General features: G+C 43.9%; 1 protein-coding gene across 1 annotated transcript in view; it reads right to left on the bottom strand.

Moving 5' to 3' along the window:
• Positions 1–1,817: 1,817 nt before the first annotated feature.
• SPTSSB (serine palmitoyltransferase small subunit B) overlaps positions 1,818–21,422 on the bottom strand; it is a 29,317-nt gene continuing 9,712 nt past the window's right edge. Inside the window, exon 2 of the mRNA XM_054983660.1 lies at positions 1,818–3,461. Coding sequence (XP_054839635.1) covers positions 3,192–3,434 — 243 coding nt within the window. The 5' untranslated portion in view covers positions 3,435–3,461 and the 3' untranslated portion in view covers positions 1,818–3,191. The remainder of the gene's footprint in view (positions 3,462–21,422) is intronic.

The following is a 21,422-nucleotide window of genomic DNA, read 5'->3' as shown; positions in this document are numbered from 1 at the left end:
AGTGAAATTGGTTGATTGTTGATACATTCAACTGCTAGTCAAACAGCACTGAATAATCCAGTGACAAGAAATCACATTGTTTTCCATGCATCCTTGTACACGTATGTAGACATAGGCACAAAACGGAAAAAGCCTGAAACAAGAGTTTCATGTTTTGTCGCGATCCACGAATCGCAAATCGTGAAACTTCATAAAATTGACACATTTGCCAAAACGATTTGTTAGTTTCATGATTTGTCAGAACCCGGGGCATTTCAACACCCCCCCCCCTTTATACCTGGAGATGCCAAACTTGCAGGGAGACTTCAGCAGGCTCTCCTCCACCCACCCTTCCAGTTTGCAATATATTGATCAGGAAGGGTGGGAAGGGAAGTGCTGCCAGAGTGCATGACTGAAATGGGGACCAGGAGTTGATGGATCAGAGGAGGACAAAGGACTGGCCGTGGTGGAGATGGGCTGGAATGGGGTGAGGGATGGGGTGGAGGAAAAAAGGTACCCTTACCAAAGACCTTCCCACAGCAAGGCCAAGAGCTGGAAATAAGAGGCTTCTTTCAGTTTCTTTAAAGCAGCAGCATCCAAAGGCACAATTCCAAATCCTTCCACAAACTCTCCCACTCCAATCCCAGCAAAACGGTGACATAGATCAGAACAGGAGGTCTGTGGTTGGCTGACAGACCTGCCTAACAGGGTTTGGAAGGGTGAGATTGGTGTGCCCATAGCTACAGAAGGCCCACCTCCTTGGTTGCCTAGGGGATTGACCCCCAGCTCCTGGCTGTATAGGGAAGAATGGAAACTCTCCATATTGCTAAGGGAGTTGCCAATCAAGGGTAAGTGGGCTATGATTGGGCTTTCCAATGGCAACAAAAGGTCTGGGCTCATTGTTGCCTAGGGAATCAATGGATTGGCACCAGCCTGTCTGCAATTACGAATCATTCATGAAGCTAATGAAACGGGCCAAAAAGTTGTGAATTTCATGATAATTTCATGATAACCGCGGCCCCACAAAATGCTGTTTTGTGACATACGAAATGGCCCATTTCATGATGAAATTTGCTTCGTATTTTGATTCGTGCCCATGTCTACACATATGCCCTGGCCATGTACCATGTTTTTATGGGCTGGGCATGCCCAGTACATCCAGACAATTCATATAAATAATAGGAAGTTCTCCTGAATTTACCTAGGGGCACGCAGGAGCCCATTCCTCCACAGATTTGTGGTATGAGGCCACTCCCGGGAAAAACATGAATAGAACCACATGCTGTTTTGGGGCAAAGGAAAAGCTGCTGAATGCTCCTAGTTAAACATGGAGGAAGGTCCTCAGTCTGTTGTGAGTTATCTGGTTGTCTACAGTGTCTTCTCACATTCTCTAGGAATACACTTTATGGCATCTTTACAGTAATTTTGCAGCATTGTGATTCACCTAGAGAAATACTGCTTGCTTTCAGGTATCCAGTTTCTGTTTTAGCTCACAGATGCAGGAGTGAGCTAGGCCCAAAGGTTGGAAATACGTGTTTTACGTCATCACTATGGACATTTCAAGTTGTGCTCCAGATCTTCCAGGAACTTAACTGGAAACTGATCAGCTCTTCATGCTGTTCTTAGAACAGCAGTCAGGTCTGAGCACAGGCAGCCTGATGGTAATTTCAGAAGACATGGGGAAATTTATAGAGACCCCCCCCCCCCACACACACACCCTGACCATGGGAAGTTTCATCCCCTTTTCTCTCTACATGTGGATGGCAGGAATTGCAGACCCTGGAAAATAATACACAGACCTGTTTTAAGCAATTAAATTTTATTTTGGTTTCTGCAAAACAGCACACATGTTCAGATCTTCTAAACCTTCAAGACTTGTTTTATGTAACAATTGAAATAGCAGCACTTGCTTTAAAATAATAATAATAATAAAACACACACAAAGTCTTGTACAACCTGCATAGAAACAGAGAAGGTATTCATATTGCATGTAATTGTGCAAACACTGTTTGAGAGCTATTTACATTTGATACTTTAAAACTGCCTTCACTGGTAGGTGTGTGAGCTGTGAGAAGTAAATTGGCCATGTGCACAAGCAGTGGTGTTCTTTGGCATTCACATTTCATTTAGATAAAGGATTGCATTGGCACTTCTTTTTTTAAAGCAATCATGCGCATCAGTTTAGCAAGGGTTGCTTTTGATTTTTAAACAAAGCCCTAGAACTGAATCCTCCATATAAATGCATTTAGAGTTTCTGCAGTTATTAGGATATTACTTCTACACTCTTATAGCACAGTTGTCCTTATAGCTTTATTTGCCTCTACCCAGTGAAGATTAACAGTATTATTTGGCATTAACACTACTCTGCAAAAATCACAGTAAACATCAGATACAGTTCTGAACATTCCTGAAAAATGCAAGAGATATTTTGAAAAAACTCCTTAATATTGCAATTGCTTCCCACCCTCTCCAACCCACCCACACTTCCTGCTCATCCATAAAAACCACAGCATGGTAAAACAACATACCTGAATACAGGCTCTTGCTAACCTCATATATTTTCAGTTCCTACCACAAACATATATTTAAACTTTAAATCCAGAGTATTCAAGAAGATATTTCCAGGATAGTACAAGGAGAACTGGAGAAAAAAAAATCCCAAAGAGAGTAAGTTGCTGGATCTTTATAAAAGCATCATCTTTATAAGGAAAGTTTTAAAACATAGTAACGGTGATTAGGTTCTGTTTACGCCTTCACAAATATGTCCAAACATTTGGACACTGCTAAAAGTGAATACTCTTATTAACAGTGCCATTCTAAACTTCAGGGACGTAACTTTGCTTAGGACTTCCCGACAAAATAAGGGTGCAAAATAATGGTGCAAAAGGCATGCGAGCCTAAGGATAAAGAAATGGGATAAGGAAACAGATTCTCAAGGCATTTCATTGGAGACCTGCTGTGTGTGTGAATGCAGTCCCTATGGATTTAGTAAAGCAACCCAGTCCAGAAGGATTGTGTTACTAAACAGGATAAAAGGAGAGCTAGCCAGCCCATAGGTAGGGTAACGGCCTCTACTGGATAAGTGGAAGCAGTATCTGTGGGCACAATCACATGTGCATCTTTCAGAATGACTTCCAACACATATAAGAGATAAAGGTGAGGAAGACAACATTTTTTATGGGATGCAAAAATTGCTATCGTTGCCAGCAGTTTCAGTTCATGAGCAAAACAGTACTTTCAGGTTGGCTTCCAAACATCTGCGAGAAGAACTCAAAAGCCAGGCGGACGTGGATGGGAACAAAGACATAAGCAGTGTACATCACCATTGCAACCACTGTAATTATGATCATGTGGAACATGGATCGTTCCCAGGGCTCCAAGACATAGCTGCAGGAGATCAGGAGATACTGGTAATACAGCCAATAGATGTAATCCTTCACTCGCTTAAGGTCCATTGCTGGGTCAGAGCGGCTTTGGGAAATCTAAACTTAAACAGAAGAAAGATCATCAGTGCAGGGCAGAGAGAAACCTTAAAGAGAAATAAATGCAAGTCTTGTCACTCCTTATAGACTAACAAGTTTTTATGCTATAAAGTACTTGCTTTATATATCCTGCAACAGTGTGCAGGTCTGTTCCTCTCGAAAAGAGTGTTACCAGTGCTCTTCACAATGCAAAGGTGCTGCCGTTCTTATGTAAAAAAAACAGAACAAAGACAGGCCAGTGTGTGGTGTGACAAACAGAACTTGCAACAGGAGATCTCGGACTTCTCCACACCACATTCTTTCTGCCCGGCCTGTTATACCACGTTGTTACAAGACTGTGAGGACATGGACAGCTAGCTTATTTTTTTGTTTATAATATTTTAAATGCACCTTTCTCCTGCAAAGGGCTCAAACTAGTTTCCAGTGATGTTGAAAAAACAAGAAGTTACAAAACAATAAAAAGAACAGTATCCAAAGGCCAAAACCACAACCATCCCTAACAACTGACACAAAAATCCTCCTGATTTTCAAGAACTGACAACAGAAGCCCTCCTGAACAATTCTTCCTTACGAAGTTTCTCAAAAAATCAAGAAACAGCGGCGACTTCCTGCCATAATCAGGAAGGGCCGTTCTGTGGCTCTTTCCTCCTCTGAAGCAGGCTGCCTGAGAGACAGAAGAAAGAAGGAGGAGCTGTAGCTCAGTGGTAGAAAAGGAAGCTTGACGACTCACCGGCAGGCTGGATTGGCACCGGGTGTGAAACGCAGTGGAGGTGGGACTAACCTGGAAGAGGTGGAGCGTCCATCCCTGCTCCGGGCCAGCCTTGTGATCAGAGCCACTCCACCTGAGCATCCTCAGGAGCAACAAGTCACCCTCCCACCCTCCGCTATTCTGCACTGATGGTGGGGGGGACTGTCACAACTTTATGGGTTTGGCCGTTTTGCGGCATTGGGCTGGATCCCAACAGGGTGAGTGGGCCTTTGGGACTGCTCACCCCGAAGGATCTGGAAGCAAGGGTCACCGGGCAGGGCCGGCGACAGAACGTGTGCCGAGGTGTGCTAGCAGGAGGCTGGCGGGAGATGCATCGGTCGGCAGCCAGGCCCCCGATGCCAGTGTCACTGAGAGATCTCTGTCTTTTGGTGCTACACCTCTGAAGATGCCAGCCACAGCTGCTGGCGAAACGTCAGGAACTACAATGCCAAGGCCACGGCAATACAGCCCGGAAAACCCACAACAACCATCAATCTTCATATTTACAATCAAAATGAAATACAACAAATGTAACAACATGAAATACAGTCAATATTTCCAACAATCTATATCACAAGTGGTCTATTAATTTTTGAAAGAAAAAATGAATCCTCCAATGAAAGAATGGAAAGAAACTGTCCTTTCTTGTATAGAGGTGCTTTCTATTTTCTTCTCTTTCAGGTGGAATAACAAATCAAAGCTCCTGAGGGGCTCCCCTGCATTGCCCTCCTTCCACGAGTCTCAGGAGAGAGAGGCAGAAAAGTTCAAAATTAATTGTTCCAAAAATGCTTCAGTGTAAAGCTGCTTTCTCTTTTCTTCTCTTACAGGTAGGTTGTGAAGAATATGGGAAGCTCCCAAGGGGCTCCAAAGACTTGCCCTACAAGCGGCCAGCAACAAATAATCTGCTTGTTTCATACAATATTAATTTCTTCAGAGGCCATTCCTTCCCAAGGAATACCTCTTGTTTGTTTGTTTATAGTGGAAGGAAACAGAACATGTTCCTCAGGACACCACTGGGAGGGGTCCAAGCCAGAGCTGCCGGGGAGCTGAATCTTCATCTTGGACTATTACAGATTGCTGTTGAGGTCAGGGAAGAGCTTACACATTCCCAGGCTACTTATCCACCTTTTACTACGAGAATGGCTTATATAAGCCACAGTACACAGTACACAATGTGTATTCTGTAAAGCGCAGGGTGGGAGGTAGGGGGGTGGGGAGAGAAGCAGAGCTTTACATGGTAATAGCAGAACTAAGTAATCATCCTGGATGCATGGAGATAGGTGCAGAGGTTGCAATTACAGTAATTTATGAAGAGGCAGCAACAGAATAAAACAGGCTGAGTTCCCTGACAAAGGCAAAATCTCTACATTGTAGAAACCATTAAAGCGATAGGATCAGTGAGTGTCTCTGTGAAACATTGATCTTAGATTGGGGGAATTATGTAAACTGGCCCTGAAAGGAATGCCTGCAGTGGAGTCCTGACTACTGAGTGCTTATGCTGCAGTGTAACAAGAAGGGTTGGGTACTCTGAAGAAGATTAAAGCAAAGTTACATATCAGGGAGGACTTTCAGTACTTTAAAGCCAGGAGTGTTCCATATACCTATAAATAATGTACAAAGTATGAAGATGTCCTACAGCCATATACCTTGTACTTTATTTATAGGTCTGTTTGTCACTAGACTATTGTTCTTATCATTAGTGTTCCATATACCCTCAGAAACGAGTGAAACTGAACTGGACAAGCTAGAGAAAGAAGGCCTAATCCACTCCTGTGCAAACTACCATGTGAGGAATCTGGCCCAGTTACTGATAGGCAAGAGACTCTCCTGATGTGTCTGATTATATAGGGGAAAGAGCCAGTTTGGTGCAGTGGTGAAGTGCAGCAGGACTCTAATCTGGAGAACTGAGTTTGATTCCCCACACCAGCTAGGTTAGTCACAGTTCTCTTAGAACTATCTCAACCCCACCTACCTCACAGGGCAATTGTTGTGAGGATAACAACACAGTTTGTAAACTGCTCTGAGTGGGTGTTAAGTTATTCTGAAGGGCCTTATATAAAATCAAATGTTGTTGTTGCTGTTGTTGTTATTGTTATTATTATTATTATTACAGACAAACCCTTCAAAAACACAACTACCATATGCCAAGGACAGAGTACTGGAGGCACAGAATCCTGACCACACCAAAAGTTTTAGTAGCAGTCTACCTACCTATGTTCCAGCTAGGAGGACCTGTGAAGAAAATCGGCCATTATCTTTTAAGATCTGGCTACACAATGCTTGGGTAGTCAGGTGACATCTAAGACATGTTCTATGTGCATCCAAATCAGAATGGAAGTGTTTTAGCTAGTGGGGGAGATGAACGCATGTTGAGGAATACAGAATCCCTGTAATGTTACTGAGGTATTTGAATCACCTGTAGCTGGAGCAGCTGTAGGAACAGAGTCTTCCAAACCAGCAGAATACTGGGTTTTTGAGGGAAGCCATTATTCAGTGAGACAAAGAAAAACTGGTTGTTTAAAGCAGTACATTTCCAGCTGCAACTTAAAAAGAGAGGGCTGTAGTAATGTGAATACTAAGGAGTTAAATGTATAGCCTTTGTTCTGGGGTGGAGCTAGACTCCATCCTTGGACTTACTCCTTTCAGTTTTCATATTGTCTCAAGTAACAAAGCCGTTGGGTTGCAACAGAACAGTAGATTTGTTCTTACATCTGGAAGCCCCAGGGCTGGATCAAGGGGGGGGTAGGGGGTAGCCTGCCCCCGGCAGTGCCAAAGAGGGGGCACCGGGCGCAGCTGCCAGCTGCCCGGAAGCATGACATGGCTTGCCGCATGGGAGGCTGAGCACAGGGTTGGGAGGCCCTTGCCAGCCCTGCTGATAGGGCGGCTGGCTTGCGGTGCACGCAGGACCTCCCAGCCCTGCGCTTAGCTACCCGTGTGGCAAGCCAGCTGCCCCAGCGCATGCCCTCACCACCACCACTGCCACCAGCTCCGTGGCGCACCATGTGCTGGGACGGCCAGCTTGCCACGTGGGTGACACAGGGCAGTGGGGCACGCGAACTGTGCAGAGGGCCTCCTAGCCTTGCGGTCAGCTGGCCGCACAGCAAGCCAGCCACCCCAGCACACGGTGCACCATGGAGCTGGCGGCGGCAGTGAGGGAGTGCACCGGGGCAGCTGGCTTGCCATGTGGGTGGCTGAGCACAGGCCTGGGAGGTCCTGTGCATGCAGCAAGCCGGCCGGCTGCCGCAGCGCATGCCCATGCTGCCGCTGCCGCCAGCTCCACGGCTCACCGGGTGCTGGGGTAGCTGGCTTGCCATGTGGGCGGGCATGCCTCCTGCCCTGCATGATGATGTCATGAAAGTGACATCATCACACAGCACCAGGAGCGCGCGCGCAGAGACCCAGGCAAGGGTTGCACCGGGTGCCCGCGCCCCTAGATCTGGCTCTGAGAAGCCCTGTGCAAAACTAACCTACCTTGAAAAGGAGGTTCTGAGGATAAAATTGAGACAGGGTGGGAGCTCTTGGCTTCTTTTGGAAAGGGTGGGATTTTAAAAAATATAAAATAGTTGCTAAGTAAATCCATGTCAACTCAATCAAATGAAGCTAGTAGTAGATTCACATGTGGCTCAACGAAACATGACAGCATGCACTGCCATTTTAAGACTGGAATTTTCTTCTTTCAAAAATGCCACAGGAGCCCAGTCCTGAAAGCCAACTTGACAGCACTCCAGCTGTGTAGAGAACCAGACAGTCTCGCACGGTTGAGGAAGCTTGAAAATGGCAAGGGGAGGGGCAGGGAGAGGCAGCAGTCCTGGCGACAGGAGCAGAGATGAGTGGAAGTGTTTGCCAGGCGATGAAGCCAGGAGTGGAGACTGAGATATTTCCATTGCCAGTAAGCACTCTCACCTTCCCTGCCACTGGGGCTCCTGTCTCCACCCCCGCCACCATTTCCCACCTGGATTTCTGCCCAGCTGAGGTGCCATCGAGCTGGCTTTCAGTTTCAGCTCCCCGTGGCAGTTTTGAAAGAAGAAAATCCCGGTCTTGAAATGGCAGCTTGTCCTCATGCCAGACTTGGGGTCACATCTAGTTAAGCCTGATCAGAAAGCAGAAATATTCTGAAGACAAACCAGCCTAAGAATATGATGAGTTAGAGAAATGCCTTATTTATTGCAAGCGGCTTCGAGTCTTTGTGAAAAGAGTAGGGGGGCAAATCCTCCCAATAAATACATGTATTGTACCAAGTAACACAATATCAAAGTAGTCAAAATAATCAGGCTCCGGCCTGTCTGGGGCAGTTAGCCAAATTTGAGGACTGGAAAAGTTATACTTACATCATCAGAAACACACAGAAGAGAGACAAATCCTCAAGTGTCTGTGTCACACTCCATTGCATGCTAAAGCTCAGGTTCTATTACTTTAGTTAAATACCTATCACAGAAGGCAGGGCTGCAATCTCAGTGATTCAATTTTTTATTTGCTAAGGTGGATTGTGAAGGCTGAAACTTATCAGGATATTATATTAAACAGGGAAAGTCAAGTTAATCAAAGTGAAAGCCTATGCAGCAGATAAAATGGGCAATGGAGAGTTCAAGTCCCACCCAAAACTGAGGGAGACCTCCAACTGGAACAAAGTTGCCTGAAAGCACCTGCTATTGGGAAGAGAAATGTGGCTTAAAAATATTTTAAATAAATAAAAAATAAATAATGTTACCAAATTATGTTAAGCATGATGTGGTATTAAACATAAGCTCATCTACATTCCTAGAGATAAGCATTATATCACAAGTACTGCTTCTTCCTGTCGCTCATTGGGTTGGATTTTGCCAACTTCTTTGCTCAATCTTTTTCAATTGCACTCCATGCTACAGATGTGGTTTTTGTGCAAGCTGGTCTCACATTCCTTGGCAAAGCCTTTTTGTGACCCTCCAGTGGTTTTCACCAGTGGAAAAGTTGATTGGATCAAATCCATTCATTTCAATGGCATTTCTATGCAGGTAACTGACTGCTATGTAGAAGTTTGGGTAAAGAATTCTTTGGCTTTGGACTCCCAAGATCTCTGTAAGTGCTGACTCAACCACCATCTTACATATTTGCTATGGCAACTCCTGACACTTCGCAGCATTTCATGATCTGAAAGATGATTTGTTCCTCTTGGAGATTTTTAAATTTGGAAGCACACCAAGTTGTAAAAGTATCTTAGGATAATGGGATTCCACATACATTATTTAGAAACAAGGATTTAAATTTGGAGGCAATAGCTAGAGTCAAAAGCACAGATACCTAAACCAAAGGCAAGAAACAACAATTCTGTCTATGCATTCTCATTGAAGTAGTTGATGTGTTAAATTGACAGAGCCTTCCAGGAGGTGAAGATGAAATTAACAACTCCTGCGAGGAGCGCTCTTGCTGGCTCTGTCTTTTTAAACTACCCTGGTGCAGAGAGGTGAAATTGAACTACACTTCCTGGCTAACATTGTGTCTCCCCGCACTTGAGAGTCTCCATGTAAGTTGTCTCATGTAGAGAGACTCTGAGAGATTACAGCATCTACATCAATCCAAAACCATTCCTATTCACAATCTAGTTCTTGAGAGCTCGCTCAGATCTCTACTCACATGCATACATCACACATTGGGTAGGCTTAACCCGCACCCTGATGGTGTCCCTGGCCTGAATGAACACCCCTCTACATTTGCTGCCATTCACTGGTGGAGCAAAATATTCAAAACAGCATTAGGGTTGGCTGTAAACCTGCTGTCTGCCCTATGATGGCAGCCATTAAGAATTAAGCCTCCTTCTTGACTTCCTCCTGGGCCTGTTTCTTGGCTGTGCTATCAGCAGGGCTATGTTGGGAACCATGTTTATAGACAGGAAGGTAATGCATAGGGAGTAGGAAGGCAGGTGGCTTTCATATGCTAACTACTCTTGCTCTTGCTACATTTCCCAACCATTATTTTGTGTGCGTGCATGCACGCACACATGCGTGCACACACATACATGCCTAACACAGATATCAGATTCTCCCAGCTAGCAAAGCTATTTGATGGGGAGGAGGGAGTGAGCAAGGGGAGAGAGAATTCAGGGTTTACAGGGCAAGTGTCAGCAGTTCAGCTTAGTGCCAGAGGGAGAAAAAAAAATTCTACCAGCTATCTATTGGAAGACCATAAAAGTGCCAAACCAGTATTGGAGAAAATGCATGGAATTTTCTTGCGCAAATTGCTCCTGTTTTTAACATTCTTCCTTAGGGGTATTTTTTTATCTTTGAGCAGGATAGAAGTGAAACCTGAAAAGCAGCTTCACCTTGTTCTGAACAAAACCTGATTTTCCCATTTGTTTGATCCGTATCATTCCTCAGATTAGTTCGGTCTACAGCAGTAAGAACAGGTGGCTTCTGCCCAAAGAGAAGTGTTGCCTCTTGTTGACTGCTCGGCTCCATAAGGAGGGCAGGAAAACACCATTCTTACCAACATCCATGTGTTTTGAGTTATTCCTAGGACTAGGCATGCATTGTGGCCTTTTTAATTGCAGGAATGTTCCTTCTTGGTTTGATACCCTAGGTCTTTTCCCCTTGTTTTGATTTTTGAGAGCATTTAGAATTTCCTCCAGTTGCTATGTGGTTCCTTAAAGCCTTCCCCCAAAACCCAATTGGAAGTCAAAGAATATTCCATCTAATAATCCAGTAATCTATTTCCCTCCCAGAAATGTCCTTAGGTCTCATTGTAAGTCTACAGACAGACAGACAAATTGTGAAGTTGCCCAATTGTGGTTCATAATTTAGATAGATAGATAGTAAATTGGCCCTTAGTTCCAGAGATTTCAAGGAAATTTGCTTCAAGTACGGGCGCTTTGAATACATAGCCTCAACATTCTATCACACTATTCTTAAATGAAAATGAGCCAGTAGACTAACCAGAAGAGCAAGAGCACAGTGGACCGTCAGTCATTAACATAAAGGCTGCTTCCACTTGGAGGATTTGTTTCTGTTCCATGTCTCAGCCAGAGGTGGTTTCTGAAGCATCCACACAGTGTTAAAGGTGTGCATTAAGAAAATGTGTTTCAGTTGCAAATCTGGGGATTTCTGACCAAACTACTTACTGTTATTGGTGTTTTCTGCATGGGGTGTTGCCCATTTGGTTGAAGTTTTTTTTTTTTATCATGAGTTTTGGACCATTCTTTGCAATGAGGCCTTTGAGGTTCTTTGTGGCAGATGTTTTTGTACTTAACAGCACCAAAATCTTACAGAATGTAGTCCTCCCTCTAAACCACCAACCTACTGAGCTTAAGCGCATACAGCAATGGGATTTAGTGTTTATGGATGCTAAAGAATGCTTGGGGACGGCATCAAGGCAAGTGTTGGCTGCACACATGCACACTGTTATTTTCAAGGGAGTTTTGGGGGGAAATGAGGCTCTGGGACTCTGGGGGGAAATGAGGCTCTTTTCATGCCTGACCAACAACCACGTCAACCATAAGTCCCTCTTCCTCTAAACCATTGATCCATTGAGTTTTTCCAAAAGTACACCACACACATACAAGGACCCCGAAGAAGGGTAGTGTCAGAGGGCACAAAGTATGGTGGAAAACTGGCACAGTGATAGCAGAGTGGTGATGGTGGGCCATGCTTGAGAGCTTTTGCAGTGGCCTGGGACTTGGAGCCCTCTCCCTTCTGAAACCTAGATGATGATATGCTTGAATAGCCATTGGTTGCCAGCCTTTCCTTGTATTGCACGTAAAAGCACACAGAAATGGATGATGGTCAATGATGTTGGGTCAAGCGATGACACCATCACGCAGTGCCGCTGGGGCCATTGGCTGGGGCAGCATGAGGAGGCTGCCCGCGCTCCGCACGCTGCCCTGGCCACCTGCCGTCTCTGGTCCATGGCTGCTGCACCCGGCCAGGGGCATGTGGTGGCAGCGGCAGCGGCAGCGCAGGGCTGGGCAGCGGCGGCGTGGTGCAGGTCTCCGCCCTGGCACCCCCTCCAACACTGCGGCCCCCACGGCCCCCGCCTCACTGCTGGCGCTGGCCCTGGCTCCAAGACCTTTCCTTCCAGAGGAGCTTGCAAGGACTTCATATGCAGGGAGACAATGCCATTGTCCAGGGAGCGCTGCACATTCCCCCTCCCCTCCAATGGAGTTAAACAAATGTTTCAAAGCCAATAGGCAGGGAGCAGTCAGTGCTCCCCCTTGTAAGGACTTGATTGACAGGGAGACAGTGCCATTGTCTGGGTAGTACAAAAAATAAAGAGGCACTCATGCACATTGCAGACATTCTTCCTGCCAACAGAGTTAGTTAGGTGGTATAACGTAAGGGCTCTATTCCCTTGGGATCTGATTGGTACAATGCTGATAAGGAAAAGAAGATGCTGCCAGCCCAGTGCCTGCCTGCCTGCTCCCACTGTGCAGTAAGAACCAAAATGAAACACACAAACTTTTTGATGGGAGGCGTTGTTATAACTTGGTTTTCTGGATTTGATTAATCATTCTGGATGCTGCTTTAATGAAACAAAACAGTGATTTCCATGTGTATTTCTGGCTTGTTTGTTTTGTCTTGCATCCCCCTACCCAGCATTTCCCCCAAGTGCCTACTTTCTATGACTCCCTCCTTGGCCCCAGTTTTGCTGTAGTCTTTTTAAAGCCTGTTTTGACATGATCTTAGGAAAGATCACAGTTAAAAAACCTTTGAACATTGTTAGAATGGGAAGATGTGCATTTTTGATCCCACACTGGCAGCATGCATGTTACATCAGTTCCCCACACTTGGAAGACATTTTTGAACCTTTTAAAAAATCAGCAATTGACATATTACTATATTGTTAATCTGTATGTCAATTATCAATATTAAATGCCAAATGATATGTTACCACATTACCAAATGATATGTTACAGAGATATGTTAATTACCAACTATAATTGACATATTGCTATAACTCAAAACTGGTATATGACATACAGGGTAGCTTTATTAACTATATCAGTATACTGCCAAAGAATGCAAAGAATTTATTTGCAAAGTACAGCTATATTTTGTGAGCATTGGGCAATTTTTGTTATGCATTGGAATGAAAAAGAATAAGAGACTAACAGTGTATGCCTAAACAGAGGTGCTCCAGTAACTCTGGAGTAACTCTGTTTAGGATTGCACTGTAAACTTAACTTTGTGCATTTTATGCACTGTTATCAATGCCCTTCTTTTTCTTTTATGAATTAAGTCTCTATATGATATAGTTTACATATCTGTAAAAGTCTAAACATTGGTACTTGATGTATAACTGAAGCTTAATACACTCATGATATGTCAGTCACTATTTTTTTTAAAACAGCCCCCAAAGCCTGTTGTTGGTGTGTGTGTGAGTGAGAGAGAGTGTGAGAGAGAAGTGGCAGTGGGGGGAGCTGGGGCAAGCAAAGTACAAGGTAAACTACTATATGGATGGCCACTGTGAATGCTTATGCAATGGAAGGAACACAGAAAATCATTGTCTCATGAATACAGCCATTAAAGTCCATAGAAGGTGTAGACCTAAGTCCCAATTTCCCTTCCCCCCACATTTTTGTCTGTATCTGCCCCCAGAGGCAACAGGGACTGTAGATCCCAGAATACAACTCAACCAGAAAGCATCTTTGTGCCCTTTTCAGCTAATAAGGGCCAAGGAAGAATTCCCTGAGTCACTGGCCAAGAGTTCTCCTCTCTCCATCTTTGCTGACTGAAGCATTTTTTTTTTTTACTAAAGTGGATGTTTGTGACACACTGTTAGAATCCATAGTTTTGTTTGAAAATGGACCATAGATCTTTCTTGGCCTGCCCCACCAGTGGCACTGAACCTATTTGATTGGATCTCACACTTCCCTTTGGCTTTAAGCTCATGCTGAACACTCTTTTAAAAAACTACCAAGTAACCAGAGTCAGGCCTGGAAAAACTGGGGGTGAGGGAAGAGTAAGAAAAAGCAGCACTTGAAACCAAACCATTTAGCTTCTTGGACACAACTTTTTGGAGGAAAGGTCAACTGGCTCAATTCCTTAGCCAAAGAATCACCCTCCTACCAGGCAATAAGATTGTAAAAAGACCGAGAGAAGAATATCCTGTCCCTTTAATACAAGGGTCCAAGAAATGGGCAGCTGAAGATAACATCCCATTAAGCCTTTATTAAAGAGTCAGGTTATTGTTTTCCTCAAGGTAGTTAGCAAACCTACCCCTTTGCACATCAGCCTGCACAATCCAGACCACACATGTTTAAAGCATGTTTTTGTTTTTCCAAAATGTAGCCACCAAAGATTGAAACTCAGAAGAGCAGCTGTGAGGGAGCTAGATAAGATCCTTAAAGATGTCTCTCTGGGAACCAAGATCAAGATAACCCAGACTGTGGTGTTCCCCATTACTATGTGGATGTGAAAATTGCATGGTGAAGAAAACTGACAGGTAGAAAATTGATTCATTTGAAATGTGGTGCTGGAGGAGAGTTTTGTGGATACCATGGACAGCCAAAAAGACGAATAAGTGGGTTCCAGATAAAATCAAGCCTGAATTCTCCCTAGAAACTAAAATGACAAAACTGAGGCTATTGTACTTTGGTCACATCATGAGATGACAAGATTCTCTGGAAAAGTCAATAATGCTAAGAAAAGCAGAAGGCAGTAGGAAAAGAGGAAGACCTAAAACAAGATGGCTTGACTCAATAAAAGAAGCCACATCCTCCAGTTTACAGGATCTGAGAAAGTCTGTTAATGATAGGACATTCTGGAGGTCTCTCATTCATAGAATCGCAATAGGTCAGAGGCGACTTGACGGCACATAACACACGCAGCTGCAATTTGCAGGGTGGGTGAGGTAGAAATGTTGCACAGGGAGAAGTCTCTTAACCTATTCCCTCAGGCCATGTTCCCTTTACAAACTGTCCTACCTAGCTGCTTTTAGCCCTGTTGAGGTGAAAAAAATGAATACTATTACTTTTTATCTACTTATCTACTTTTTATCTACATTTATCCACATTTCCCCCCATTGGAAGAAAACACACTATAGCTTGGTAGGACAAGGGCCAGGTGGAAAGGGCTAATGTTGTCCCCTGCAGGCCAAATACTGACTCAGCAGGGAAGATGAATAATACATCTTAGGGGGAAAGGTTAACCTTCTTTCCCAAACACCTAGTTCATCCCACTCCCTCTCCATGGCTGCACTGAACTTTTTTTGGGGCATAGATAGGGATTACAAGTCACAAAGGTTCTGCCATAGTAAGTTTCCTACTCACCCACCAGGTTTGTGGTACTTCATACCTGTGACTTCCTCAGTGGGAGGGAAGGCGAGAGACAAAGAAACTTGCATGGTGGCTGGCTGTGATCAGCTCAGAATCATCTCTGCATTACCCTCCCAACCAGAGCACAACACGCGCTCACCTGCAATATGTGTGTTTTGCCATTCTGTATGGATTCCTTCTGATGTGGTTGTGATTTAACCTTTTCCCATAGATTATGCAGCTCAGTTTTCTCCTGTGAGCTGTAATCAGTCCCCCCCCCCCATTTTATTCAGTTATAATTTGTTCCTGTCAGTCATTTTTCCTTAAGGTTTTCTGTTAATCTCCTGTTGGGTCCATTTCACCTCTACAGTTGAAGGGCCTGAAATTCTTATTAGTTACACAATTGTTGTGCACAATTCCATGATCTTAAGTAAAGTGTTTTTACTTTATCTTATCTGCAACCATGGTAAAAATGAACAAAGTGATTACTGCCAATCCTAAATCAGTGAGACAATCTATACTGGCTTCTTGTTTGCCTGGAGGATTAAGTTTGGTGTAGCCAGTTTGGTGTAGTGGTTAAGAGTGGCTGGACTCTAATCTGGAGTAGAGATGGGCACAAACTGAAATACGAACCAAAATTAAGCACGAACCAGGCCGGTGTGTAGTTCGCGAACTGCGGTTCATCAGATCCCATTTCTGACGAACCGCCACGAACTTTAGGCTGGTTCATTTTTTGGTTCGTGACTGCAGACAGCCTGGTGCTAATCAATCAGTTTCCTAGGCAACAGGGGATGGACTTCCTGTAGACCTTCTGCTGACCCGGAAGTGATGATTTTCTGACCTGGATGTGACATTTTCACGAACCAAACAAACTGGTTCGTGAACTGGGGCAGGTTCGTGAAAGTTTGTGGTTCGTGGTTTGTAGTTTGTGAAATTTGACAAACCATGAACCGCATGGTTTGGGTTTTTTTCTGGTTCGTGCCCATCTCTAATCTGGAGTACCGGATTCGATTCCCCACTCCTTCATTTGAATCCATCTTGAGTCAGTCACAGCTCTTTCAGAGTTCTCTCAACTCCAACCACCCCACAGGATGATTGTCATGAGGATAATAGTGCTTCACACTCTGTGAAGCGGTATGAGTGGGTGTTAAGTTGTCCTGAAGGGCAGTATATAAATTGAATGTTATTATTATTATTAATAACATCACATGCAGTAAAAGGTACCATAAACCATTATACAGTAATGGATACCTGTGAAATGAATGCCTATCACACATCCTGTCACACAGCCAGTTCCCTACAGGGATAGATACCAGCAATTAATCCGACAACAAAATGGCACACTGAAAAAGATTTATACAGTCAGCATTAACACATGAAATCAAACTGTTTTCATAATGGGCAAGCAATTCTTTGCAATCTATTTTTTTTTTGGCATTTCACTGTTCTTCCTGAGACAGGAAGGTGATTCGCTCCAGATGCATTGTCTTGAGCTTCGTTATCAGTTGCAATTCAGCAGTCTGCTGAATCTACCTGGACTGAATAGAGACATAGGCTTACTGTCTCTTTACCAATGCTGATTTCTCCACGCTGTATACCTCACCCTATTCAATCATGCCTGCTATTGTCATTCACTGGCTATTATCATTTGGTTTTTGTAATCACTCCACTCTCTGAGATACAAGGACAGATGAACTCACATTCTAGCTGTATCCGAAGAAGTGAGCTGTGACTCACGAAAGTTATACCCTACGCCAAATTTTGTTAGTCTAACGGGTGCTACTGAACTCTTGCTATTTTTAGTTCATCCCAGCAAAGATTATTATGACTCTGTTGCTGTTTGGGGCTGGTATATAACAGCTGCTCAATGTGCAATTTTATCAGAGTATGAGCAGAACTGGGTATGTGTTTTACAGAGTATGACCCAGTACAGAACTGGGTGTGTTTTATTTAGTGGCTGCTATAGACCTGTGAGCTGGTGCAGCATCCCAACTAACAGAAAGATTTGGGAGTCACTGGTTCAAATCTTTCCTCTGCCACCATTTCAGTCTTTCAGTCTCAGCTCCCAAAAGTTCTGGGAATTCAGGATACACATATTGGCCTTCCTTTAGGGCTGTTATGAGGATCACAATAAGATATTGTGAGCCAGTTTGGTGTAGCGGTTAAGAGCATGGGACTCTAATCTGGAGAGCCGGGTTTGATTCCCCACTCCTCCACGAAGCCAGCTGGGTGACCTTGGGCAAGTCAGAGTTCTCTGGAGCTCTCTCAGTCCCACCCACCTCACAGGGTGATTGTTGTGGGGTAATAATAACACTTTGTAAACCGCTCTGAGTGGGCATTAAGTTGTTCTGAAGGGCCGTATATAAATCGAATGTTATTAAATCGAATGTTATTATATTGTAAGCGAAACCCTTTGAAAACTGAAAGTGCTATGAAAATGCTAAGTAACATTATATCCATACTATTATGGCATTGAACTTAGGTAGTAGAGTTTTATTGGATTCAGCTGAGGCCGCAAACAAGGGTTGGGCTCCTAAAACCATTTTTTAAAAAAGATTCTGTCAATTGACCAATAAAAATACTATCAAATAATCTTATGGTATTACTCAGACAATGGAAAACATCTTCAAGTTGATCCTTATGCTAATTATAACCCCAACCCCCAAATTAGGTATCTCTTATTGAGAAGCAATTAAAATTAAGTTTTTAAAAAATTGTAATGCTATGATATGGTACAGGATAGAGGACCTTTGAAACAATTGCTATCTCCAATCCAAACTTACCTTACAGAGTTGTTGTGAGGATAAAATAGAAGAGTGGACATACCACTGACGGGAAATGTGAGCTATTTTCTGAAGTATTCGTCTCTCTTGCTTTTATTCTGGAACCAAAGTTAACCAATCAAAACAGAAAGGTGTTGCTTCATTTCTGCCATGTGAGCAAGATGGAGACATGGGGGTATCAAGACCATGATCTTTGCCACTGATTACCGCTTGCGTTCATCTGTAGAGATGTCTGACATTATGGCAGGTGACTGGCAGGCGCAGCACTGCTGTGCTGCTAACTTTGCCACTTACAGCTGCAGGGCCAGAGGGCACATAGCCCTCACTCCTGCTGTTGCCAACAAATAATAGCCAGGATGCTCTCAAAAGGCAAGCTGACACCTATAGAGAAGTCGCCTTACTTGAATCAGTGTGATGTAGTGGTTAGAGCTTTGGAATAGGACTGGGAAGGCCTGGGTTCAAACCCTTGCTTGCTATGAAACTTACTGGGTGACCTTGGACCAGTTTCTCTCTCAGCTTAACCTTCCACACAGGGTTGCTGTGTGGATAAAAATATAGGAGAGAGAAGAACCATATGCCCTAAACTGAGCTCTTTGGCAGAAAGTTAGGATATTAAATGCACTAAATAAATACATTCATTGAATATCTGAAAATATTTTACCACAGTCAAATCATCAGTGGTCAGATGACTGGCTTGCTAACTTTATTGCCAACATTTCAGAGAAGAGCCAGTCCACTAAACATTCCTGCTTGCGTACAAGACACTTCTCTTCTCTGCTTGCAAGGACTTTGAACCCTTAAAAAAAAATTGTTCATTAAAAGGTAGGATTCTCTGGTGCTGAATTTGGGGCAAACTAGATGCAACATTCTGCTACAAGTCTGATCTGGGTTCCCTCCACCCAACTCTTATACTGTCACAATCAGAAAGCAGCTGCTGAGATCCAAGTTCCCAAGCACCCATAGTGGTGGTGGTGGGGGGGAGGCTTTGGCCGTCCCTCTCACCCTGTTTTCCTGATGAAAATAGCCATGGGGGAGGGGTGTCATTTCTTGGGTAGGGGCCTGCACAGGCAAGAGGAGTGCACAGGCAAGAATCTAGGACACTTTGATATCCTAGAAAAGTTGGTTTTTAAAAGCAGGAACTAATTGAAAAATTGCACTTGGAGACACAGCGAAAGCTATACAAATCTTCTTTGTATTGTTCTGTTTTGAATTTTAAAAATTCTGTTGTAAATTAATTTGTCTTGGACGTGCTGTTCTCGATTCAGCCTCACAGAGATCACGCAGGCAGAGGTTAACTGCTCCCAAAATTCCTCACAGTAGCTACCAGACAGTACAAGCAGCTTTGATAATGCGACACAGTCTTTGCAACACAGTATTTCACCAGCCAAAGGAAAATTATAAACTAAAAAAATGATTAAACAAGTTTCAACACCATAAAAACAGTGGATATTTTCCACTGTTCCTTATGGAAAAGGAAACTTTTTTTAAAAAAACCAGACTAGGCAAGGTTATGATGACTGTACATAGTAAGTCAGTGAGCCAGTCACACATTCTCAACAGGTTTGCTATGAGGATAAAATAGAGGAAAGGAGAATAATGTAAACTGCTTTGATTCTCCATGGGGAGAAAAATGAGGTGTGTATGTAAACAAATGTAGCTGAAGATTGTGGGCATATAAAAGATAGGTGGGTGGGTGGGTGGGTGGGAAGGAGAGAAGGAAGCAGAGAAAGCTAAAGGGCTTTCAGGAGCAGGGAAAGAGGAAATAATGTGAAAGAGAGGTGTCCCCAGTGAGTCTTTGTAGGTTCCCCTTCATGCAACTGTGCCCAGCACTGGAACTACACAATTTAGCCAGAGTTTTCCCAGTGAAACGGAAAGCGGAGGACAGGGGAGAAGATAAAGGTTGCTAGTGGGTAGGAGGCTAGAGAGAAGCAGGAAAAGGGGGAGTGGCTATGGGGCTTTCAGAAAAGAGAAAGAAGAAATTGTGGGGGAGGGAAAAATGAGATGCACCTGCAAATCTTTGCAGGTCCCAGCTTGTATCACCTCATAGCAGGGCTTTTTTTTCTGGGAAAAGAGGTGGTGGAACTCAGTGGGTTGCCAGCACAGGGGGCAACTCTTGGCAGGAGGTAGTTCTCCTGGTACCACATGCACGTGTGCAAAGTACATGCATGCTCCAAGGACTGCACAATGACATCACTCTAGGTCAGCTAGAACAAGAAAGTTAAAATTGCCCTCGGTGAAAATGGTCACATGGCTGGTAGCCCCGCCCCCTGATCTCCAGGCAGAGGGGAGTTTAGATTGCCCTCCGCACTGCTTCGGCACAGAGGGCAATCTAAACTCTCCTCTGTCTGGAGGGGGCGGGGCCACCAGCCATGTGACTATTTTCAAGAGGTGCCGGAACTCCATCCCGAGTTCCAGCTGAAAAAAAGCCCTGCCTCATAGTAATAGAAATGGTGCCAATTCTCCATGGTGCAATTGCACCAATATAATTTTTTTTAAAAAATGGAAACCCCAGCAGGCAGACTGACTATTAAAGCTATCCTTTTCTGTCTTGCCGCTCATACTTTAGAACTCTTATAAGGCTGGCGTCCTCTGATGCACAAGGGCATAGAGGAGACACCATTTTACATCTGGCCAATAACCTGCAGTCCACAAGGAAATAAAATGCCAGTCCCCTGATGAAGTAATGCAAACTCCAGGAACCCACAAAGAAATGAAAGCTGCTGCAGCAGCAACCTTTATTGGCATTACATCCATATTAACAAAAACACTCAACACAATCAAAACTCAGTCTACAAATACACAACTCGCCTCATAGATGCAAGATACAAAAATTTAGCTACAGTTTTGCTCAGTTTTTGGTTCTAAGTAGCCAGGAAGATAATTTTACATTTATCAGATTTTCCAATTTGCTCTCTCAGCAGCGGATCAGTAAGTGTGAGATGTATATCACAGTAATAAGTACAATACAAAAAAACATGTTCCAGGGTTTCTATGTCTCACTGAGCACAAGTGCATAACCTGTTAGCATATGGTGTTTTATGGAAACTCCCATAAAGTATCACAGAAGGTAGCACATTAAACCGTGCTAATGAATAAGCTCTGCAATAAAGTGGGGCCATTAAACAAGTAAGACGTTCTGCCCTATACCCATGGGGTAAAACCCAGGGGTGAACATCTGCCTTTTGCAAGACTCCTGAGATTCTGAATCT

Source organism: Eublepharis macularius, chromosome 6 (genome assembly GCF_028583425.1).
Source record: "Eublepharis macularius isolate TG4126 chromosome 6, MPM_Emac_v1.0, whole genome shotgun sequence".
NCBI classification, from domain to species: Eukaryota; Metazoa; Chordata; class Lepidosauria; order Squamata; family Eublepharidae; genus Eublepharis; species Eublepharis macularius.
The sequence above is the reverse complement of the archived record's forward strand: the minus strand, read 5'-3'. Positions and strand labels throughout refer to the sequence as shown.